Source organism: Cucurbita pepo, chromosome 7 (genome assembly GCF_057944985.1).
Source record: "Cucurbita pepo subsp. pepo isolate OVF chromosome 7, ASM5794498v1, whole genome shotgun sequence".
In the NCBI taxonomy this organism is placed as follows: domain Eukaryota; kingdom Viridiplantae; phylum Streptophyta; class Magnoliopsida; order Cucurbitales; family Cucurbitaceae; genus Cucurbita; species Cucurbita pepo.
Window position 1 is genome coordinate 9,599,699 of NC_141804.1, and position 22,317 is coordinate 9,622,015.

The 22,317-nt window shown below is 41.6% G+C and overlaps 2 protein-coding genes and 5 non-coding genes across 7 annotated transcripts; 2 read left to right on the top strand and 5 right to left on the bottom strand.

The window, feature by feature from the left end:
* Nucleotides 1-2,116: 2,116 nt before the first annotated feature.
* TRNAV-CAC (transfer RNA valine (anticodon CAC)) lies at nt 2,117-2,190 on the bottom strand. The gene has a single exon. It is a non-coding gene; the product is annotated as a tRNA-Val (tRNA).
* A 107-nt stretch (nt 2,191-2,297) lies between these two features.
* On the bottom strand, nt 2,298-2,371 carry TRNAV-CAC (transfer RNA valine (anticodon CAC)). Its single transcript has one exon. It is a non-coding gene; the product is annotated as a tRNA-Val (tRNA).
* An 899-nt stretch (nt 2,372-3,270) lies between these two features.
* Nucleotides 3,271-3,393, bottom strand: TRNAV-CAC (transfer RNA valine (anticodon CAC)). Its single transcript has 2 exons — nt 3,356-3,393; nt 3,271-3,306 (listed from the first exon to the last, which is right to left on the bottom strand). It is a non-coding gene; the product is annotated as a tRNA-Val (tRNA).
* Nucleotides 3,394-3,931: 538 nt separating this feature from the next.
* On the bottom strand, nt 3,932-4,005 carry TRNAV-CAC (transfer RNA valine (anticodon CAC)). Its single transcript has one exon. It is a non-coding gene; the product is annotated as a tRNA-Val (tRNA).
* A 480-nt stretch (nt 4,006-4,485) lies between these two features.
* TRNAV-CAC (transfer RNA valine (anticodon CAC)) lies at nt 4,486-4,559 on the bottom strand. The gene has a single exon. It is a non-coding gene; the product is annotated as a tRNA-Val (tRNA).
* Nucleotides 4,560-8,291: 3,732 nt separating this feature from the next.
* NPQ1 (non-photochemical quenching 1) lies at nt 8,292-14,237 on the top strand. Its single transcript, XM_087125481.1, has 6 exons — nt 8,292-8,546; nt 10,155-10,326; nt 10,428-10,600; nt 11,864-11,960; nt 12,033-12,424; nt 13,645-14,237. Exons 1-6 carry the CDS (start codon nt 8,443-8,445, stop codon nt 14,177-14,179), a joined length of 1,473 nt encoding a protein of 490 aa, XP_086981607.1. The 5' UTR covers nt 8,292-8,442; the 3' UTR covers nt 14,180-14,237.
* A 2,682-nt stretch (nt 14,238-16,919) lies between these two features.
* On the top strand, nt 16,920-21,178 carry LOC111798900 (stearoyl-[acyl-carrier-protein] 9-desaturase, chloroplastic). The gene is made up of 3 exons (XM_023682248.2): nt 16,920-17,231; nt 19,675-20,179; nt 20,283-21,178. The coding sequence occupies exons 1-3, from the start codon at nt 17,125-17,127 to the stop codon at nt 20,841-20,843; spliced, it is 1,173 nt and encodes a 390-aa protein (XP_023538016.1). The 5' UTR covers nt 16,920-17,124; the 3' UTR covers nt 20,844-21,178.
* Nucleotides 21,179-22,317: the final 1,139 nt, after the last annotated feature.

The window sequence follows — 22,317 nt, forward strand, 5'->3', positions numbered from 1 at the left end:
CATAGTTATAAAATGTCTGAGCCCGGGTTCGAACTGGGGACCTCTAGTGTGTGAGACTAACACCACCCAGATAAGGTGAAAACCTCTAGTGTGTAAGATAGCGTGATAACCAACTACACCACCCAGACACTCACTTTGAACTCGAATCAGCATTCATAGTTACAAAATGTCTGAGCCCGAGTTCGAACTGGGGACCTCTAGTGTGTGAGACTAGCGTGATAACCAACTAAACCACCCAGACAAGGTGAAAACCTCTAGTGTGTAAGACTAGCGTGATAACCAACTACACCACCAAGACAAGATGAAAACCTTAGTGTGTAAGACTAGCGTGATAACCAACTACACCACCCAGACAAAGTGAGAATCATCGCTTTGAACTCGAATCAGCATTCATAGTTACAAAATGTCTGAGCCCGGGTTCGAACTGGGGACCTCTAGTGTGTGAGACTAACACCACCCAGATAAGGTGAAAACCTCTAGTGTGTAAGATAGCGTGATAACCAACTACACCACCCAGACAAAGTGAGAATCCTCCGGTCATTGCTTTGAACTCGAATCAGCATTCATAGTTATAAAATGTCTGAGCCCGGGTTCGAACTGGGGACCTCTAGTGTGTGAGACTAACACCACCCAGATAAGGTGAAAACCTCTAGTGTGTAAGATAGCGTGATAACCAACTACACCACCCAGACACTCACTTTGAACTCGAATCAGCATTCATAGTTACAAAATGTCTGAGCCCGAGTTCGAACTGGGGACCTCTAGTGTGTGAGACTAGCGTGATAACCAACTAAACCACCCAGACAAGGTGAAAACCTCTAGTGTGTAAGACTAGCGTGATAACCAACTACACCACCCAGACAAAGAGAGAATCCTCGCTTTGAACTCAAATCAGCATTCATAGTTACAAAATGTCTGAGCCCGAGTTCGAACTGGGGACCTCTAGTGTGTGAGACTAGCGTGATAACCAACTAAACCACCCAGACAAGGTGAAAACCTCTAGTGTGTAAGACTAGCGTGATAACCAACTACACCACCCAGACAAAGAGAGAATCCTCGCTTTGAACTCAAATCAGCATTCATAGTTACAAAATGTAGTGTGTAAGACTAGCGTGATAACCAACTACACCACCCAGACAAAGTGAGAATCCTCACTTTGAACTCGAATCAGCATTCATAGTTACAAAATGTCTGAGCCCGGGTTCAAACTGGGGACCTCTAGTGTGTGAGACTAGCGTGATAACCAACTACACCACCCAGACAAGGTGAAAACCTCTAGTGTGTAAGACTAGCGTGATAACCAACTACACCACCCAGAACAAAGTGAGAATCCTCGCTTTGAACTCGAATCAACATTCATAGTTACAAAATGTTTGAGCCCGGGTTCAAACCGGGGACCTCTAATGTGTGGAACTCGAATGACCATTCAAAGTTACAAAATGTCTGGGCCCGGTTCGAACCGAGGACCTCTAGTGTGTGAGACTAGCGTGATAACCAACTACACCACCCAAACAAGGTGAAAACCTCTAGTGTGTAAGACTAACGTGATAACCAACTACACCACCCAGACAAAGTGAGAATCCTCGCTTTGAACTCGAATCAGCATTCATAGTTACAAAATGTCTGAGCCCGGGTTGGAAGGGGACCTCTAGTGTGTGAGACCAGCGTGATAGCATTCATAGTTACAAAATGTCTGAGCCCGGGTTCGAACTGGGGACCTCTAGTGTGTGAGACTAGCGTGATAACCAACTACACCACCCAGATAAGGTGAAAACCTCTAGTGTGTAAGACTAGCGTGATAACCAACTACACCACCCAGACAAAGTGAGAATCCTCACTTTGAACTCGAATCAGCATTCATAGTTACAAAATGTCTGAGTTTGAACTCGAATCAGCATTCATAGTTACAAAATGTCTGATTCATAGTTACAAAATGTCTGAGCCCAGGTTCGAACTGGAGACCTCTAGTGTGTGAAACTAGCGTGATAACCAACTACACCACCCAAACAAGGTGAAAACCTCTTGTGTGTAAGACTAGCGTGATAACCAACTACACCACCCAGAACAAAGTGAGAATCCTCGCTTTGAATTCGAATCAGCATTCATAGTTACAAAATGTCTGAGCTCGGGTTCGAACCGGGGACCTCTAGTGTGTGAGACTAGCGTGATAACCAACTACACCACCCAGACAAGGTGAAATCCTCTAGTGTGTAAGACTAGCATGATAACCAACTACACCACCGAGACAAAGTGAGAATCCTCGCTTTGAACTCAAATCAGCATTCATAGTTACAAAATGTCTGGGCTCGGGTTCGAACCGGGGACCTCTAGTGTGTGAGACTAGCGTGATAACCAACTACACCACCCAGACAAGGTGAAAACCTCTAGTGTGTAAGACTAGCGTGATAACCAACTACACCACCCAAACAAAGTGAGAACCTCACTTTGAACTCGAATCAGCATTCATAGTTACAAAATGTCTGAGCCCGGGTTCGAACTGGGGACCTCTAGTGTGTGAGAATAACATGATAACCAACTACACCACCCAGACAAGGTGAAAACCTCTAGTGTGTAAGACTAACGTGATAACCAACTACACCACCCAGAACAAAGTGAGAATCCTCGCTTTGAACTCGAATCAGCATTCATAGTTACAAAATGTCTGAGCCCAGGTTCAAACCGGGGACCTCTAATGTGTGAGACTAGCGTGATAACCAACTACACCACCGAAACAAAGTGAAAACCTCTAGTGTTTAAGACTAGCGTGATAACCAACTACACCACACCACCCAGACAAAGTGAGAATCCTCTCTTTGAACTCAAATCAGCATTCATAGTTACAAAATGTCTGAGCCCGGGTTCGAACTGGGGACCTCTAGTGTGTGAGACTAGCGTGATAACCAACTACACCACCAACTACACAACCCAGACAAGGTGCCTCTAGTGTGTAAGAGGAGCGTGATAACCAACTACACCACCCAGACAAAGTTCGAATCCTCTCTTTGAACTCAAATCGAATCCTCTCTTTGAACTCAAATCGAATCCTCTCTTTGAACTCAAATCAGCATTCATAGTTACAAAATGTCTGAGCCCGGGTTCGAATTGGGGACCTCTAGTGTGTGAGACTAGCGTGATAACCAACTACACCACCACCGTGAAAACCTCTAGTGTGTAAGACTGGCGTGATAACCAACTACACCACCGAGACAAAGTGAGAATCCTCGCTTTGAACTCAATTCAGAGTTCAAATCAGCATTCATAGTTACAAAATGTCTGGGCCCGGGTTCGAACCGGGGACCTCTAGTGTGTGAGACGTGATAACCAACTACACCACCCAGACAAGGTTCCTCTAGTGTGTGAGACTAGCGTGATAACCAACTACACCACCCAGACAAGGTTCCTCTAGTGTGTGAGACTAGCGTGATAACCAACTACACCACCCAGACAAGGTTCCTCTAGTGTGTGAGACTAGCGTGATAACCAACTACACCACCCAGACAAAGTGAGAATCCTCTCTTTGAACTCAAATCAGCATTCATAGTTACAAAATGTCTGAGCCCGGGTTCAAACTGGGGACCTCTAGTGTGTGAGACTAGCGTGATAACCAACTACACCACCCAGACAAGGTGAAAACCTCACCACCCAGACAAGGTGAAAACCTCTAGTGTGTAAGATTAGCGTGATAACCAACTACAGACAAAGTGAGAATCCTCGCTTTGAACACGAATCAGCATTCATAGTTACAAAAAATGTCTGAGCCCGGGTTCAAACTGGGGACCTCTAGTGTGTGAGACTAGCGTGATAACCAACTACACCACCCAGACAAGGTGAAAACCTCTAGTGTGTAAGACTAGTGTGATAACCAACTACACCACCCAGACAAAGTGAGAATCCTCGCTTTGAACTCGAATCAGCATTCATAGTTACAAAATGTCTGAGCCCGGGTTCGAACTGGGGACCTCTAGTGTGTGAGACTAGCGTGATAACCAACTACACCACCCAGACAAGGTGAAAACCTCTAGTGTGTAAGACTAGCGTGATAACCAACTACACCACCCAGAACAAAGTGAGAATCCTCGCTTTGAACTCGAATCAGCATTCATAGTTACAAAATGTTTGAGCCCGGGTTCAAACTGGGGACCTCTAATGTGTGGAACTCGAATCAACATTCATAGTTACAAAATGTCTGGGCCCGGGTTCGAACTGGGGACATCTAGTGTGTGAGACTAGCGTAATAACCAACTACACCACCCAGACAAGGTGAAAACCTCTAGTGTGTAAGACTAATGTGATAACCAACTACACCACCCAGACAAGGTCAAAACCTCTAGTGTGTAAGACTAACGTGATAACCAACTACACCGACAAAGTGAGAACTCGCCTTGAACTCGAATCAGCATTCATAGTTACAAAATGTTTGAGCCCGGGTTCAAACCGGGGACCTCTAATGTGTGGAACTCGAATCAACATTCATAGTTACAAAAATGTCTGGGCCCGGGTTCGAACTGGGGACATCTAGTGTGTGAGACTAGCGTGATAACCAACTACACCACCCAGACAAGGTGAAAACCTCTAGTGTGTAAGACTAACGTGATAACCAACTACACCACCCAGACAAAGTGAGAACTCGCTTTGAACTCGAATCAGCATTCATAGTTACAAAATGTTTGAGCCCAGGTTCGAACCGGAGACCTCTAATGTGTGAGACTAGCATGATAACCAACTACACCACCCAGACAAGGTGAAAACCTCTAGTGTGTAAGACTAGCGTGATAACCAACTACACCACCCAGACAAGGTGAAAACCTCTAGTGTGTAAGACTAGCGTGATAACCAACTACACCACCCAGACAAAGCGAGAATCTTGAACTCGAATCAGCATTCATAGTTACAAAATGTCGAGCCCGAGTTCGGGCCGAGGACCTCTAGTGTGTGAGACTAGCGTGATAACCAACTACACCACCCAGACAAGGTAAAAACCCAAAATAAAGCTTGAGCCCGAATTTGAAACAAGGACCTCTAATGTGTGAGACTAGTGTGATAACCAACTACACTATGAACTCGAATCAACACTTAGTGCGGAAGTAAGAATGTTGTAAGGAAATAAAAATAAAAAAATGTCTGAGCCCAGGATCAAATCGGGGACCTCTAGTGTGTGAGACTAGAATGATAACTAACTACACCACCCAGGCAAGGTGAGAATTCAAAATAACGCTTTGAACTCGAATTAACACTCATAGCGTAAGTAAGAATGTTAGAAGGAAAAAAAAAATTACAAAATGTCTGAGCCAGGGGACCTTTAGTGTGTGAGATTAGCATGATAACCAACTACACCACCCAAACAAGGTAAGAATCCAAAATAACGCTTTGAGCTCGAATCAGCACTCATAGTGGAAGTAGAATGTTGTAAGGAAAAAATAAAAATAAAAATAAAAATTACAAAATGCTTGAGCTCGGGTTCAAACCAGGGACTTAAAAATTACAAAATGCTTGAGCTCGGGTTCAAACCAGGGACCTCTAGTGCGTGATAACCAACTACACCACCCACACAAGGTGAGAATCCAAAATAACGCTTTGAACTCGAATCAACACTCATAGCGGAATTAAGAATGTTGTAAGGAAAAAATAAAAATAACAAAATGTTTGAACCCGGGACCTCTAGTGTGTGAGACTAGCGTGATAACCAACTACACCACCCAGACAAAGTGAGAATCCAAAATAACGCTTTGAACTCGAATCAGCATTCATAGCGGAAGTAAGAATGTTGTAAGGAAAAAATAAAAATATAAATTACAAAATGTCTGAGCCCAGGTTCGAACTGAGGACCTTTAGTGTGTGTGAGACTAGCATAATAACCAACTACACCACCCAGACAAGATAAGAACTCAAAATAACGCTTTGTACTCGAATCAGCACTCATAGTGGAAGTAAGAATGTTGTAAGGAAAAAAAAATTACAAAATGTCTGAGCCCGGGTTCGAACAGGGGACCTTTAGTGTGTTAGACTTTAGCGTGATAACCAACTAAGAATCCAAAATAACGCTTTGAACTCGAATCAGCACTCATAGCGGAAGTAAAAATGTTGTAAGGAAAAAAAAGGTCTGATATCGGGTTTGAACCGGGACCCCTAATTTGTTAGACTAGGGTGATAACCAACTACACCACGCAGACAACAAGGGAATGCAAAATAATGCTTTGAACTCGAATGAGCACTCATAGCGGAAGTAAGAATGTTGTAAGGGAAAAAAAAAAATTACAAAATGTCAGAGATCGGGTTCTAGTGTGTGAGACTAGCGTGATAACCAACTATACCACCAAGTTAAGAATCCAAAATAACGCTTTGAACTCGAATCAGCACTCATAGCGGAAGTATGAATGTTGTAAGGAAAAAAATGAGCCCAAGTTTGAACCGAGAACCTTTAGTGTGTGAGACTAGCGTGATAACCAATTACACCACCGAGACAAAGTGAGAATCTAAAATAACGTTTTTAACTCTAATAACATTCATATTTTTTTGAGACGGAATATTTTAAGGAAAAAAAATTAAAATTATAAATTTTAAAGACGAGGGGAAAATCTAAAATAATGCTTTTGAATTCTAATCAATTGAGACTTAAAAAAAAAAAAATTCTAAATTTTCCAATTATATATATCATATATATATATCTATATATATATATATATATATATTTGCAAATTTTAATTAATTCTACTTTTATTAAAAATAAAATAAATAAATGACGAGAACCAACTCAACTAAAAAAAATTATGGGTTGAGTTGGATTGGATTGAGGTAATTGTTTTATAATTATTGTTTGATTTGAAAAAAATTACAACCCGAACAATTGAGTTAGATCTGAATCTCTCAACCCAACCCACGAAAGCTCTTAATTAGTTTACGAAAAAAATGTTTTATATAATTTTGCACTATAATGCAAAATGGAATTAAAAGACGAGACCGGGAACTCAATTTTTTTTTAAAAAAGAAAAGTATTTTGTTCTCGTTCACGTGAATTCTCAAAATGTCATCCAATATAGAATTGGTCCAAACAAGCATGTTTAACCCCACCGATAATTACTTTCAATTGTTTTAAATTTTTTTTAGTCATTCTACTCTAGAACGCTTTCATTCCCACCAATTTTGCTGTTGGTTTGTCTGTGAACCACATCTTACTCGGAAAGATACCATTATAATTCCACACTTAATGACTTATGTCCGGGAGTCGAAAGAGATATCACTCTAATACTATTTGTAACGATCTATGTCTAGGATTCGAAATCCAAATTCGACATCTGATGATCCTAACATTCTCCTCTTCGCTTTTAAGAGTGAAGACTATCGCCACAGGCCTATGTCTAACCTGAATTCTGAATTCAACTAGGAATGAGAGTGATGAAAACTTTAAAATAACTATTTTTAATAGAATAATAAATCTAAAAAAGTTACCTGGGGAACCAATCTTTGGTATTTTTTCACAGGGAATTCTTACCTGGATTCGGACAAAATTAAATGGGAAATTTCGTAGGGATGAGAAATGAAATAGGTGGCCGCAACCCGTGGACAGATACTTACGACCCCAACTCTAAATTGAAACAACAAAATATTTTAAGAAATTAAAATATTATTTATTTATATGAAATTTTGATAGCATACCTGGTTATTTTTGTGATGTCCCACGTTGGTTCGCCAGGAGAACAAAACACATTTTATAAGGGTGTGGAAACCTTCCCCTAACAGAAGCGTTGTAAAACCTTGAAGGGAAGCCCGAAAGGGAAAGTCCGAAGAGAACAATAGCCGCTAGCGGTGGGTCTGGATAACCTTGAAGGGAAGCCCGAAAGGGAAAGTCCAAAGAGAACAATAGCCGCTAGCGGTGGGTCTGGATCGTTACAAATGGTATCAGAGCCAAACAACGGACTATGCGCGAACAAGGAGGTTGTTCAAGAATGCTGGCCCTAAAGGGGGTGGATTTGGCAAGGGTCCCACATCGATTAGAGAAAGGAAAGAGTGTCAGCGAGAACGCAGGACCGCGAAGAGGGTAGATTGTGATGTCCAACACTGGTTGAGGAAGAGAACAAAGCACCCTTTATAAGGGTGTAGAAACCTTCTATTAGCAGACGCGTTTTAAAGCCGAAAGAGAAGAGCGTAATTGGACACGAGCCCATATGGGCCAGTCAACCACTTAGTCATCTGGATATTCACATCCTTTGTGAACATATTGATAATTCTAGAGAGCCATCACTTTCATGAACAGATAATAGCCAATTTTTATGGCTTACTTTGATTTCCCAAGTAATTCAAGAGGACACAAGGAAAGGAGGGGTCGGTTATACGTTAAGCGCACGGTTTCCACACAAAAATGGCGGCTTATCTGAACCCCAAATTCCCACCTTTTTTCTATCCTTCGTCTTCCTCCTTCTACCTTCACTTCTCTGCAAACCCTTAATGCCCACCTCTGCCATGAAATCCGTCTGGCCCTCCTCTGCTTCTTCATCTTCACCTTCATTTCTTCCTCCTAGCTTCACTACCAACTCTGTCGCCACTACCAGGTCTGTCTAATTTCGTTTTTTTTTAAGGTTTTTCTATGAAATTTATGTCGGAACATTCCTAAATTGGGGTTTGTGTCGGTTGTAACGCTGATTTGCGAATTGGGGTTTGGTTTTTTGAATTTATTGATTCATGGTTATATGTAATGCAGGGGAATGCTGAAATTGATGAGGATTTTGTTTTGTTTGAAATCGTGTATTGATGTACTAAATAGTTTATATAATGCATTATAAACAAAACTGAAGTAGTTTTGTGAGATCCTACGTCGGTTGGAGAGGGGAACGGAACATTCCCTATAAGGATGGTGTGGAAACTTCTCCCGAGTAGATGTGTTTTAAAACCGTGAGGCTGATGGTGGTACGTAATAGGTCAAAGTGGACAATATCTACTAAGGTTTTGGGTTGTTACAAATGGTATCAAAGTTAGACACCAGGCGGTGTGTCAGTGAGGATGTTAGCCTCCGAGAGAGGTGGATTATGGGATCCTACATTGGCTGGAGAGGGGTACGAAGCATTCCTTATAAGGGTGTGGAAACCTCTCCCTAGTAGATGCGTTTTTAAACCGTGAGGTTGACGACGATATGTAATGGGACAAAGCGGACAATATCTGCTAGCGGTGGGCTTGGGCTGTTACAAATGATATCAGAGTTAGACATTGGGTGGTGTGCCAACGAGGACGTTGGCACCCAAGGAGGTGGATTATGAGATCCCACATTGGTTGGAGTGGAGAACAAAACTTTCCTTGTAAGGGTGTGGAAACCTCTCCCTAGTAGACGTGTTTTAAGACTGTGAGGCTTACTGCGATACGTAATGGGCCAAAGCTGATAATATCTACTAACGGATGTGTCTGCTAAGGAGAGGTTTCCACATTCTTATACAAAAAATGGTTCGTTCTCTACCCCAATCTATGTGGGATCTCACAATCCACCCCCTTCGGGGCAACAGTTTTTTAAAACGCATCTGCAAGGGGGAGGTTTCCACATCCTTATAAAGAATGGTTCGTTCTCCTCCCCAACCGATGTGGGATCTCACAATCCACCTCCCTTTAGGACCCAGTGTCCTTGCCGGCACACCGCCTAGTGTCTACCCTCTTCGGGGCTTAGCCTCCTCGCTAACACATCACCCGGTGTCTAGATCTGATACCATTTGTAACAACTCAAGCCCACCGCTAGTAGATATTGTCCTCTTTGGGTTTTCCTTTTCGAGCTTTCCCTCAAGGTTTTTAAAATGCATTTGCTAGGAAGAGGGGAGAGGATTCCACACCCTTATAAAGAATGTTTCGTTCTCCTCCCCAACCGATGTGGGATCTCACGATCCACCCCCTTTTGGGGCCCAACGTCCTTGCTGGAACACCACCTCGTATCCACTCCCCTTTGGGGCTCAGCCTCCTTGCTGGCACATCCCCAGTGTCTGGCTCTGATACCATTTACAACAACCCAAGCCCACCGCTAGCAGATATTGTCCTCTTTGGGATCTCACATTTATCCTACCTTCTTTTACGCTCAAATCAACCGAACCCAAATTCCTCGGACCGTCAGCAATCTAGTTTCTTGTTTGGTTGATGGTGTAGATGATTGTTCATCACTTAACAAATGGTTATAATGCTTGCAGGAGAAAGGTGTTATGTTATCATGGAATACTGGTGGACAAAATATACTCAAAATACTTCTTACCTTGCAAATCTACTTTCACTGGTAGAGTTTGTAAGTCAAGAAGTTTAACAGTTCTGTCCCATAGGTCAGAGAAGAATGCCTTATGTCAAACGAAGATAAGTAAACCTAAGGTACCTTCCTATGTATACCTTAGTTTCATTAAACGTGCTCGTTTTTTTTCTCTTTTCTCTCATCACTTTTGCGTTGCCTCGTTTATCTGTCTATTCGGAAGGTCGATGAATGCTTTGACTTTATTTTTGGAACATTATCGAGTGTTCTTCGAGAATGGAGCCAATTACGGTCGATGGGTGTAGTTATTATACTGGCATGTACTCTCATGTTCGTTCCATCGTCTCGAGCTGTTGATGCACTCAAAACATGTACATGCTTACTAAAGGAATGCAGGTATCTCTAATTTATCCTTGCTGATTGGTAACTCGTATCATAGCATCTCTCCTTCGTGTTTCTATTGTGAGTTTAAGGATTTTACCAAAAGAGTGTCCGTGATTCGAGGAAAGAATAATAATAATAATTTACCCCTCGGTTCGTGGTTAGAGTAATTGTTGGTCTTTTTGTATCTTGGTTCTGTGGAGATGAGTATTGTGAGGTCCCACATCGATTAGAGAGAGAAATGAGTGTCAGTGAGGACGCTGGGCCCTGAAAGGGGTGGATTGTGAGATCCCATATCGGTTGGAGAGGGGAACGAACATTCTTTATAAGGATGTGGAAACCTCTCCCTAGCAGATACTTTTTAAAAACCTTGAGGGGAAGCTCGAAAGGGAAAGCCCAAAGAGGACAATATTTGCTAGCGGTAGGCTTGGGCTATTACAAATGGTAACAAAGCTAGACATCGGGTGGTGTGCCAGCGAGTACACTAAGCTTTGAAGGGGGGTGGACACCGGGCAATGTGCCATTGAGGACGTTGGGCCCTGAAGGGAGGTGGATTGTGAGATCCCACATCGGTTGGAGAGAGGAACGAAGCACTCTTTATAAGGGTGTGAAAACCTCTCTCTAGCAGACGCGTTTTAAAAACCTTGAATGGAAGCCCAAAAGGGAAAGCTCAAAGAAGATAATATCTGCTAACGGTAGGCTTGGCCTATTGCAAGTTTCTACTGTTATAGAATGTGCCCTTTTTTATGTTCATTTCCTCCTCTCTCGGTTAGCGTTTGCCCCAATTTCGAGACCATGGCTTACCCTCTTCTTCTTCCCATTCGGGTTTCTGTCATCTCACTTTCGAAAGAGAGCCTATGCTTAGTATCCTTGATCCGGAAGTCACCTTTTCCCTAAACGGGAGGTATGTTTGGCCAAAGCAGCTCTCTCTTCAGTCTGTTTCCCATCGTAAGTAGGAGTCCGTTTCCCATTCATCAAGTAGTGTTCGGAGAAAGGTTTTTAATCGTCTATTATAAAGTCATTAGATTTTGCAAAAATTTCATAGAAACAATATTATCCATGAGCGTCGACGCCTACGAACGAGAGAACCACCTGATTTTACTATATTTGGTTGACAAAGAAACTCGTAGGATATTAAATCTTAGACGGGTGGCTACTATAGTTTGAACCTTTTTTCACTACTCCAACGACCACTAAACCGACCCACGGTTGTTCCAACGCTTCTTTACTAATATCACATGGCTTCTAAAACGGCTAGTTTCTTCTCCCTTATGTCAGGCTTGAACTTGCCAAATGCATATCAAACCCATTATGTGCTGCCAATGTTGCTTGTCTCCAAACCTGCAACGATCGACCCGACGAGACTGAATGCCAGGTTAGTTTTCTCGTGGCTATACGTAACGCGTCACACGATTTCAGAAATTAACTAATTTTTTTCTCTTTGTAGATTAAATGTGGTGACCTATTTGAAAACAGCGTCGTGGATGAATTTAATGAATGTGCAGTATCACGAAAAAAATGTGTACCTACGAAATCCGATGTCGGGGACTTTCCTGTACCCGACCCGTCTGTTCTTGTCAAGAGTTTCAATATATCAGATTTCAGTGGGAAGTGGTTTATCACTAGTGGCTTAAATCCTACTTTTGATACGTTTGATTGTCAGTTGCATGATTTTCATGTAGAGTCTGGCAAACTTGTTGGAAATATAACGTGGAGAATACGAACTCCAGATAGCGGTTTTTTCACTCGGTCGACGACGCAGAGATTCGTGCAAGATCCCGAGCATCCTGGGATACTCTATAACCACAACAATGAGTATCTTCACTATGAGGATGACTGGTATGCTTTCATTTCATTTCTAAATGTTCAAATTTCCTAGTACCTGATCTATTCCATTGGCATTCACTACCATGCGGGGTGTTCCCTCAAGATTTTAAAACGTGTCTACTAGGGGAAAGACTTTCCCTCAAGATTTTTAAATCGTGTCTACTAGAGAGAGAGTCTAGCCCTACTCTGATTAGTGTCTCGCACCGTTCGGTGACTGACTCTAATACCATTTGTAACCGCCCAAGTCCACTACTAGCAAATATTGTTCTCTTTGGGCTTTCCCTGGGAGGTTTCACACCCTTATAAGAAATGTTTCGTTCTCCTCTCCAACCAATGTGGGATCTCACAATCCACCCACCTTGGGGGGCCAACGTCCTCGCAATGTGGGTGGGATCTCACAATCCACCCACCTTGGGGGGCCAACGTCCTCGCAATGTGGGATCTCACAATTCACCCACCTTGGGGGGCCAACGTCCTCGCTAACACATCACCTGGTGTTTGGCTCGGATACCATTTGTAACGGCCCAAACCCACCGCTAGCAGATATTGTCCTCTTTGGGCTTTTCCTTTTGGACTTCCCCTCAAGGTTTTTAAAACGCATCTACGAGAGAAAGAGTCTGGCCCTACTCCGACGCACCGTCCGGTAACTGGCTCTGATACCATTTGTAACATCCTAAGCCCACCGCTAGCAGATATTGTTCTCTTTGGGCTTTCTCTTTCGGGCTTGCCCTTAAGGTTTTAAAACACATTTACTAGGGAGAGGTTTCCACACCCTTATAAGGAATTTTTCGTTCCTCTCTCCAACCAATGTGGGATCTCACAATCCATCCCCCTTGGGGGGGCCAACGTCCTTGCTGGCACACTGCTCGATGTCTGGTTCTGTGATACCATTTATAATAGCCCAAGCCTATCGCTAGTAGATATTATCCTCTTTAGGCTTTCCCTTTCGAGCTTCCCCTCGAGGTTTTTAAAACGCGTCTACTAGGGAGAGAGTCTAGCCCTACTCCGATTAGTGCCTCGCACCATCCAGTAACTGGCTCTGATACCATTTGTAACAACCCAACCCCATCGCTAGCAGATATTATTCTCTTTGGATTTCCTCTCAAGATTTTAAAATGCAGCTATTAAGAAGAGGTTTTCACACTCTTAAAGACCAAAATCCTTTCCTGTTATTTGATCATATGTAGTAGCCTCAACTAGGAATTGTAATTGTTTATCTCCTCCCTTCTCAGGTATATATTATCAAGCCAGGTGGAGAACAAACCCGACGATTACATTTTCGTATACTATCGTGGTCGGAACGATGCATGGGATGGCTACGGCGGAGCCGTTGTATACACAAGAAGCGCAGTATTGCCAGAAAGCATAGTTCCCGAGCTAGAAAGGGCAGCTAAGAGCGTAGGGAGAGACTTCAACAAGTTCATAAAAACAGACAATTCGTGTGGCCCGGAGCCGCCGCTCGTAGAAAGGCTAGAGAAGACATTGGAAAGCGGAGAACAAACGATCGTTAGGGAAGTCGAACAGATCGAACAAGAGGTGGAGAAGGAGGTCGAACAGCTCGAAAAAGAGGTGGAAACAGTAGGGAAGGCAGAGATGTCATTGGTTGAGAAGTTGGGAGAAGGTCTTAAAGAACTTCAAAGGGATGAGGAATTCTTCCTTAGAGAGTTATCTAAAGAAGAGAGTGATCTTTTGAATGAGCTTAAAATGGAAGCAAATGAGGTTGAGAGTTTGTTTGGAAGAGCACTTGCTCTTAGAAAATTAAGATAAAAACACTTTGATTATCATTACTTCTAAGATTATTATTAGCTAAACCCATTTTGTTTAATTTCGTTGATTTTTTTAATTAACGTTTAAAGGCTTTCTGAACGTTCATATCGGGAAAACCCACGAACTCATCTCGGATCCACACGTAACCCCGACATGGTCTCAAATTGCAATAAGCAACCAAGTAAGAATCATCACCCACAACACTTCAAGTTGCCCTTGAAAACTCCATTGGAAGTACATGTGAGATCCTACATCGGTTGGGGAGGAGGATGAAACATTCCTTATAAGGGTGTAGAAATCTCTCTTTATTAACGCGTTTTAAAAACTTGAGGGGGAGCCCAAAAGGGAAAGTCCAGAGAGGACAATATTTGCTAGTGGTGAGCTTGGATTGTTATAAATTATACTAGAGTCGGACTCCGAGCGATGTGCCAGCGAGGCAATGCGCTAGCAAGGACGTTGAGCCCCGAAGGGAGGGTGGATTAGGGAGTCCCACATCTATTAGAGAAGGGAACGAGTGCCAGCGAGGACGCTGGGTTTCGAAGGGGGTGGATTGTGAGATCCCACATTAGTCAGGGAGGAAAACGAAGCATTCCGTATAAGGGTGTGGAAACTTCTCCCTAGCAGACGCATTTTAAAAACTTTGAGGGGATGCCCGAAAGGGAAAGCCCAAAGAGGACAATATCTATTAGCGGTGGACTTGAGTCGTTACAAATGGTATCAAAGCCGAACATCGGGCAATGTGCCAGCGAGCAGGCTGAGCCCTAGAGAGGGTGGACACGAGGTGGTGTACCAAAAAGGACGCTGAGTCCTGAAGAGGGTGGATTAGGGGTCTCACATCGATTGGAGAAGGGAACGAGTGACAGTGAAGACGCTGGGCCAAAGGGGAGTGAATTGTGAGATGGCACATTAGTTGACGCTGGGCCAATGTGGGATCTCACAATTTTCTTTGTAAGGGTGTGAAAATCTCTCTCTAGCATACGTGTTTAAAAACCTCAAAAGGGAAAGTTCAAAGAAGACAATATCTGCTAGTGGTGAGCTTGAACACCGTACGTCTGGTCTAAGGGCCTTCCTGCTCTTCATACTCAACGACCTCGACAAAATAGTAGTGGAACGACATTAAAATCCTAACTATTTTTGACCATAATAGTAAGGGAATGTTAGAAAGGGATTGGCATGAAGATGAAATAGGTTGAGACATGACTTTTCAATGCCCCATTCTCTCCACTTTCTCCCTACAAAATCCTCTCCACATAACTTTCACATGTTCATTTCCATTTCTTTCCCAAATTCCTCTATTTTTAGTGGGTTTTCTTTCTTTCTTTATTGGATTTTGGGGCCTCCTATTCCAATTTCTTCACGTTGCAATCATGTTGGGGAATGGACGGAGGAGATTACGATGAGAATTGAAGAAGTGACAAGAGAGAGAGAAGAAGTGGAAGATGAAAGCGATGGGTGCATACAAACTTATTTAGGTTTGGAGGATAAACTCGTACCGGGATGAACTTATTTAGGTATATTTTTGTTGGGCGATGAACTCGTACGGTAATAAACTTATTTGGGTCTGTTTTTGTTGGCTGATGAACTTATTTGGGTTTATTTTTGTTGGGCGATGAACTCGTACGGTAATAAACTTATTTGGGTCTGTTTTTGTTGGCCGATGAACTTATTTGGGTTTATTTTTGTTGGGCGATGAACTCGTACACTGATAAACTTATTTGGGTATGTTTTTCTTGGCTGATGAACTTATTTGGGTTTATTTTGTTGGGCTATAAACTCGCACGGTAATAAACTTATTTGGGTCTGTTTTTGTTGGCTGATGAACTTATTTGGGTTTATTTTTGTTGGGCGATGAACTTGTACGGTGATAAACTTATTTGGGTCTGTTTTTGCTGGCTGATGAACTTATTTGAGTTTATTTTGTTGGGCGATGAACTCGTACGGTGATAAACTTATTTGGGTATGTTTTTGTTGGCCGATGAACTTATTTGGGTTTATTTTTGTTGGGCTATGAACTCGTAGGGTGATAAACTTATTTGGGTCTGGATGATGAACTCATATCGTGATGAACTTATTTGGGTTTGATTTTGATGGGTGATGAACTCGTACCGTGATGAACTTATTTGGGTTTGTTTTTGTTGGGATGATGAACTTATTTGAGTTTGGTTTGATTCATATAAATGAAAACCGTATGAGTTTGGTCGATTCAGGAGTTCCCCTAAAACTATAATGAATTTAGTCGAGCTAAAAAAAATACATTTTTTTTATTATTTGTTCTTAAAAATAATTCTTAACTATTAGTAAACAATTTATTAAAATATATTCATATTGAACGGGTTAATTAAATATTTAAAAATAAATAAATAAATAAATGTTTTGCCTATGAATATCTAAACAACCTAAACTCATCCGATCTAAATAATTTATGATTGAGTCGGGTTGTGTTCATTCTTTAATAAAAGTTGTTTGGTTAAAAAAACTGTCTTATCAGTAGATCTCCCTTGTCTCACCATACAATGACATATCAGCTCGACTAACAGTCATTTTGATCCGTCAATTCTATTTAGAGGCCACCCTTGACTCTACTATTTTTTTTTTTACTGATCGAAAAATTGAGTTGGGTCTAAAAGAATATTTGAACTCAACCTAACCTAATCTACAAACACCCCGACCGATATCTCGGTATCTCGAGAAGCATTTTATAAAATATAGGAAAGAAATAATAAATGAAGGTATGTTAAGTTTGGGTATAGGAAGAAAAAGAGTGTAAATTAAGAGAAAGGAGGAAGGCATGGGAGTTTGGAGTTCAAGGTTTGGCCGTCTCCCTCGCTAAAACCACCCTTCAAACTTTACCACTTTTTGTGCTTCTTCTCATCTCTCTATCTCTCTAAATTCTCACAAAAACCCATTTCCCAATCCTTCCATTCACTCATCTTTCTTCATCGCTAATGGCTTTGAATTTCAATCCTGCACTGAACCTCCCTTGCCATAACACTCACCGCCATCGCAGATCTTCCAATCGTCTCATGGCTTCCACGATTCATGCTGTCTCCAAGTGGGTATCCACCATTTCTCAATTTGAATCAAACCCATTTGTTGTTTTGATCCATTTCGATTCTCTCTGTTTAATCAATTATGTTCTTTTGATTCCACTTTAATGGCTTTTTCCTGCACTTATCGGTGGTGTTTCTCTAATCTGTAATCACTTATTACTGTTGCTATTTTCATTCTTGGGAATCTCCGCCTACCCTTAAATTGGGAATTCGAATTTAAGATGTTTTGGATTTGGGTTTTGTTTTAATCTCTTGGTTTTAGGGAGTTTTTGTGATTTTGAACTGAAATGTTGTAGATTCGACATCAATCTTGTTGTGCAATTTTGGTCTGAAGTGAGGTATTTTGATGAACTGTATTGCTGATCGTTTCTGTTCGAATACTGCATGTATTGTTTGTTCTTCCTTCATTCGTACTTGCCTGAAATTTTGAGAAGGATCTGTTACTTTTCGTTAGTTTTTAATTTCTTTATGTTTCTATATATATAGACCAAGCTGTTCTTATATAAAGTTAAATTATACCTTCAAGTACTTTTGAGTTTATGAATGAGAGATCCCACGTCGGGTGGGGAGAAGAATGAAACATCATTTACAAGGGTGTGGAAACCTCTCCCTAGTAGACAACCTTTTAAAAACCTTAAGGGGAAGCCCGGAAGGGAAAGTCTAAAGAGAACAATATCTGCTAGCAGTGGGTTTGGGCTCTTACAAGTGATATAAGAGCTAGACACCGGGCGATGTGCCAACGAGAAAGCCCGAGCCTCGAAGGGGGGTGGATTGGGGAGTCCCACATCGATTGAAGAGAATGAGTGCCAGTGAGGATGCTGAGCCTCGAAGAGGAGTGGATTGTGAGATCCTACATTGGTTGGGGGAGAATGAACCACCCTTTATAAGGGTGTGGAAACCTCCCCTAGTAGACGCATTTTAAAAACATTGAGGGGAAGCCCGGAAGAGAAAACCCAAAGACGACAATATCTGCTAGCGGTGGGTTTGGGCTGTTATAGTCAATTTTTTCTGTGGCATACTTTTGAACATTTTAAACAAGCATATAAGCCCGTGGTCTTATAATTTGGTAGCTGGTCTTGGACTCTTAAAACATTGATGTTGTGGTTCGTTTAGTCGATCTGCCAGTTCCCTTATACTTGTTTAGCACTTGTTGTATATAACACGTTGTACAGTTGTTTGATTGTTTTATTAATACCGTGATGTTAATGTTTATTGTAGTAGTACGCTCGTTCTCAACCGGTACGTGTAAAATATTGCCTGATTTCATTGTTTTCCAGATGTTGTTCTTTGTTATGTGAATAATCTACCACATAGTAACACTACTGATGTTTCGCTTGAAGATGTTTGGGCACAATAATTTGGTTTTTAGAGTCTGATCAATAGAAGTAAACAATTGTTTGCTTGATGCATTGATGAAATGCTAGTTGAACATAGGTTCATGAACTTTCAAAGTTCATATGTTGTGTTTATTTGTTCTTCGTAGTTCGAACAAAAATGAACTCTTGAACTTTCGATTAAGTGTATTGATTCCTATACTCGATTCCATCAAGTTTATGCTTACATCGAAAAATGCTTGAACTTGCCGGAAATTAGTTTGTAAGCTAATACTACTAGCAGAATTAAGGCACGTATGAAAATTTATTAGAAACTTTTTCGTTTCTACGATTAGCTCGATTGAACCTTGGCTTCTTGATCTTCTCCTTTCTTTCACTCTTTTACTCTCCTGTAAAGACGAAAGAAAGATTAATTCGACTGAACAGAACATATGACTGGTCTCGAATCTGTTCTTTCCTTCACCTTCGAACACTCGGTAAAGCATGTATAGGGTCTTGGTCGGTCACTTTTCCGGGCTGGGATCGATAAGTGGAAGTCGAACGAAAAATTCGAAATGTTAGGAAAAACAAAAGTATATTAAATTCTTGATAAGAACTCATTCCCTCTAAGCTCTTAAGCTCTAGTCGAAACTTTTTAGAATATGAAACAAAATTGACGTCATGTTATTACCAGTTTTGTAATAGCTTCTTGTTTCGGTGTTGTTTCTTTTCTACGGTTGTGTTGTGTTTGTATTTATGGTTAAAGGTATGCCATATTTGTTGCTCGGGAAGGAGAACAAAATACCCTTCATAAGGGTGTGGAAACCTTCTCCTAGTAGACGTGTTTTAAAGCCTTGAGGAGAAGCCCAAAAGGGAAAGCCCAAAGAGGACAATATCTACTAGCGGTGGGCTTGGGCTTGGGCCGTTACATAACTACTAGCTTCCTCGAACTACATTTCGATTCAATTGGTTATCTAATGCTCATTTAGGATTAGCTTGTAATTTCTGGAGTGTAGTAGTAGTTTGATGACTCTTTTCGAACTATTCTTAATAATTTGTTGATCTTGTAAAGAAGATTCCCGACTTACACGACCGAGATCGGCTTATTACTGTTGTTTGTTCGATTCTACAGACAGACCGAGGGAGCAAAGAAGTCGCATTTCCCTCCCCGAGAAGTACATGTCCAAGTGACTCATTCCATGGCACCTCAAAAGATGGAGATATTCAAATCATTAGAAGATTGGGCAGAAGAGAACATCTTGGTTCACCTAAAGCCTGTTGAAAATTGTTGGCAACCTCAAGATTATCTCCCCGACCCCGAATCCGATGGTTTCTATGACCAAGTCCAGGAAATAAGGGAGAGATCGAAGGAGATTCCCGATGACTATTTTGTCGTGTTGGTTGGGGACATGATCACTGAAGAAGCCCTTCCTACTTACCAGACAATGCTCAACACCCTCGATGGCGTCCGTGATGAAACTGGTGCGAGCCTCACCTCGTGGGCGGTATGGACAAGAGCCTGGACTGCCGAAGAGAATAGGCATGGTGACCTTCTGAATAAGTACCTTTACCTGTCGGGACGAGTCGATATGAAGCAGATTGAAAAGACCATTCAGTACCTCATTGGATCGGGAATGGTTAGATTACTCGACGTTCTCTAAACTAGTTTTTCTCGTTATCTCGTTCTCTAAAGCTAAGATTTGTGTTTGAACCCATGGTTTGTGTCTTTGTGCCTTTTAGGATCCCAAAACAGAAAACAATCCATACCTTGGTTTCATTTACACTTCATTTCAAGAGAGGGCAACTTTCATCTCCCATGGCAACACCGCTAGGCTAGCCAAGGAGCATGGCGATTTTAAGCTAGCACAGGTATGTGGTATAATCGCCTCGGATGAAAAACGCCACGAGACTGCCTACACCAAGATCGTTGAGAAGCTTTTCGAGGTCGACCCTGATGATACCGTTATGGCTTTAGCTGACATGATGAAGAAAAAAATCTCAATGCCAGCCCATTTGATGTACGACGGCCAGGACAACAACCTTTTCGAGAACTTTTCATCTGTTGCTCAACGGCTCGGCGTTTACACTGCTAAAGACTATGCTGACATTCTCGAGTTCCTTGTCAGTAGATGGAAAATAGAGAATTTAACAGGTCTCTCAGGCGAGGGACGCAAAGCACAAGATTTCGTGTGCGGGTTACCTCCAAGGATTAGAAGACTGGAAGAGAGAGCTCAAAGCAGAGCCAAGCAAGCACAAAGAGTTCCATTTAGCTGGATCTTCGGCCGCGAAATTCAAGTGTAGGAGCAACAGGTATTGAACTACTCGACTCGACTACGTTCGAATACAAATCTTAAGTGTTTTCAAGTTTAGATATTACGTTCGAGTCTTGATTGCTTAAAGTTAGGAAGATTAGACTGTCTTGTGGCTGCTGCTGCTATTGTTCTTGGTTGTTGCAACTAGTCTCCCCCAGTACCTTATTTGTTTAGCAGAAAAGGTTCAGTAATGGCTTGGGTTTTGATTTTTGTCGAACACAGGTTAGAATGCCTAGTAAGTTCCCATCTGTTTATTGTTGTAATGACCAAACCAACTATAAATTTTGGCACCAAATTCCACTGCTGTTTTATCTTGATCCATCACTCACATTCTTTCTTACTTGGATGTTACTTGTTTTAGTTTAGAGGGTAATGATTTCGTTTATCATCTAATTTTCGTAGACGAGACCAAGTATTGAAAATGGAAGATCGTGCTAGGAATCTTAGCTCTGGGTTTGATCTTGATCCTTAATTCTTGTTCTTGTTCGTTGTTCTTTCTGTAATGGTCCAAGCCCACCGCTAATAGATATTGTCTGCTTTGGCCCGTTATATATTATTGTTAGCCTCTTGATTTTAAAACGCGTTAGGGGTAGGTTTCCACACCAAGAATTCTTCGTTCCTCTCTCCAACTAATGTGGGATCTCATGATCTACCCTCCTTGGGGGCACAACGTCCTGCCTGGTGTCGGCCTCTGATACCATTTGTAACATCTCAAGTCCAATGCTAACAGATATTGTCTGTTTTGGCCCGTTAGGTATCATTGTCACCCTCACGATTTTAAAACGAGTATGTTAGGAAGATGTTTCCACACCCTTATAAAAAACCTCTCTCCAACCGAAAGATATATTCGACTAAAAAGGACATATGGTCAGTCTCAAAACCTCTCCAACCGAAAGATATATTTGACTAAAAAGGACATATGTTCAGTCTCAAAACTGTCTTTCCTCCACCTTCAAACATTTTGATTATTTATGGCAACACAAACCGTTGAGGATAGTTCTAGATCTAGGCCAAGACGAACTATTGTAGGGGATTTACTGAAACCATTGAATTCAGAACTACACCTTTGATGGGTGTCACGATGGGTCTATGCGATATTCCTATCTATTATTTTGGAGATTTATAATTCTTCCATTTTACTGGACGAAAATTCAAGCAATTAGATTCGATTCACAAGAACCCCTAAATAACTTTTCAATAAAAAGTAAAGTCTAAAGTAGGTAGGTTTCCGCTTTTAGCTCTTTTCGCATTAATTATTACTTCAATAATCTTACTGGTTAGTGTGCCCGTTGCATTTGCTTCTCCTGGAGTTGGTCTTTTCTGTACATCGATATGGATTTGATTAGTTTTTTTTTTGTGGGTATCCTTAATTTTTTATCTCTCGAACCTCTTCGTTTTTTATACAAAAAATGGTAAAGTATATACAGGGTCCGAACTCTTGAACTCTTTACTTATTCACAGCT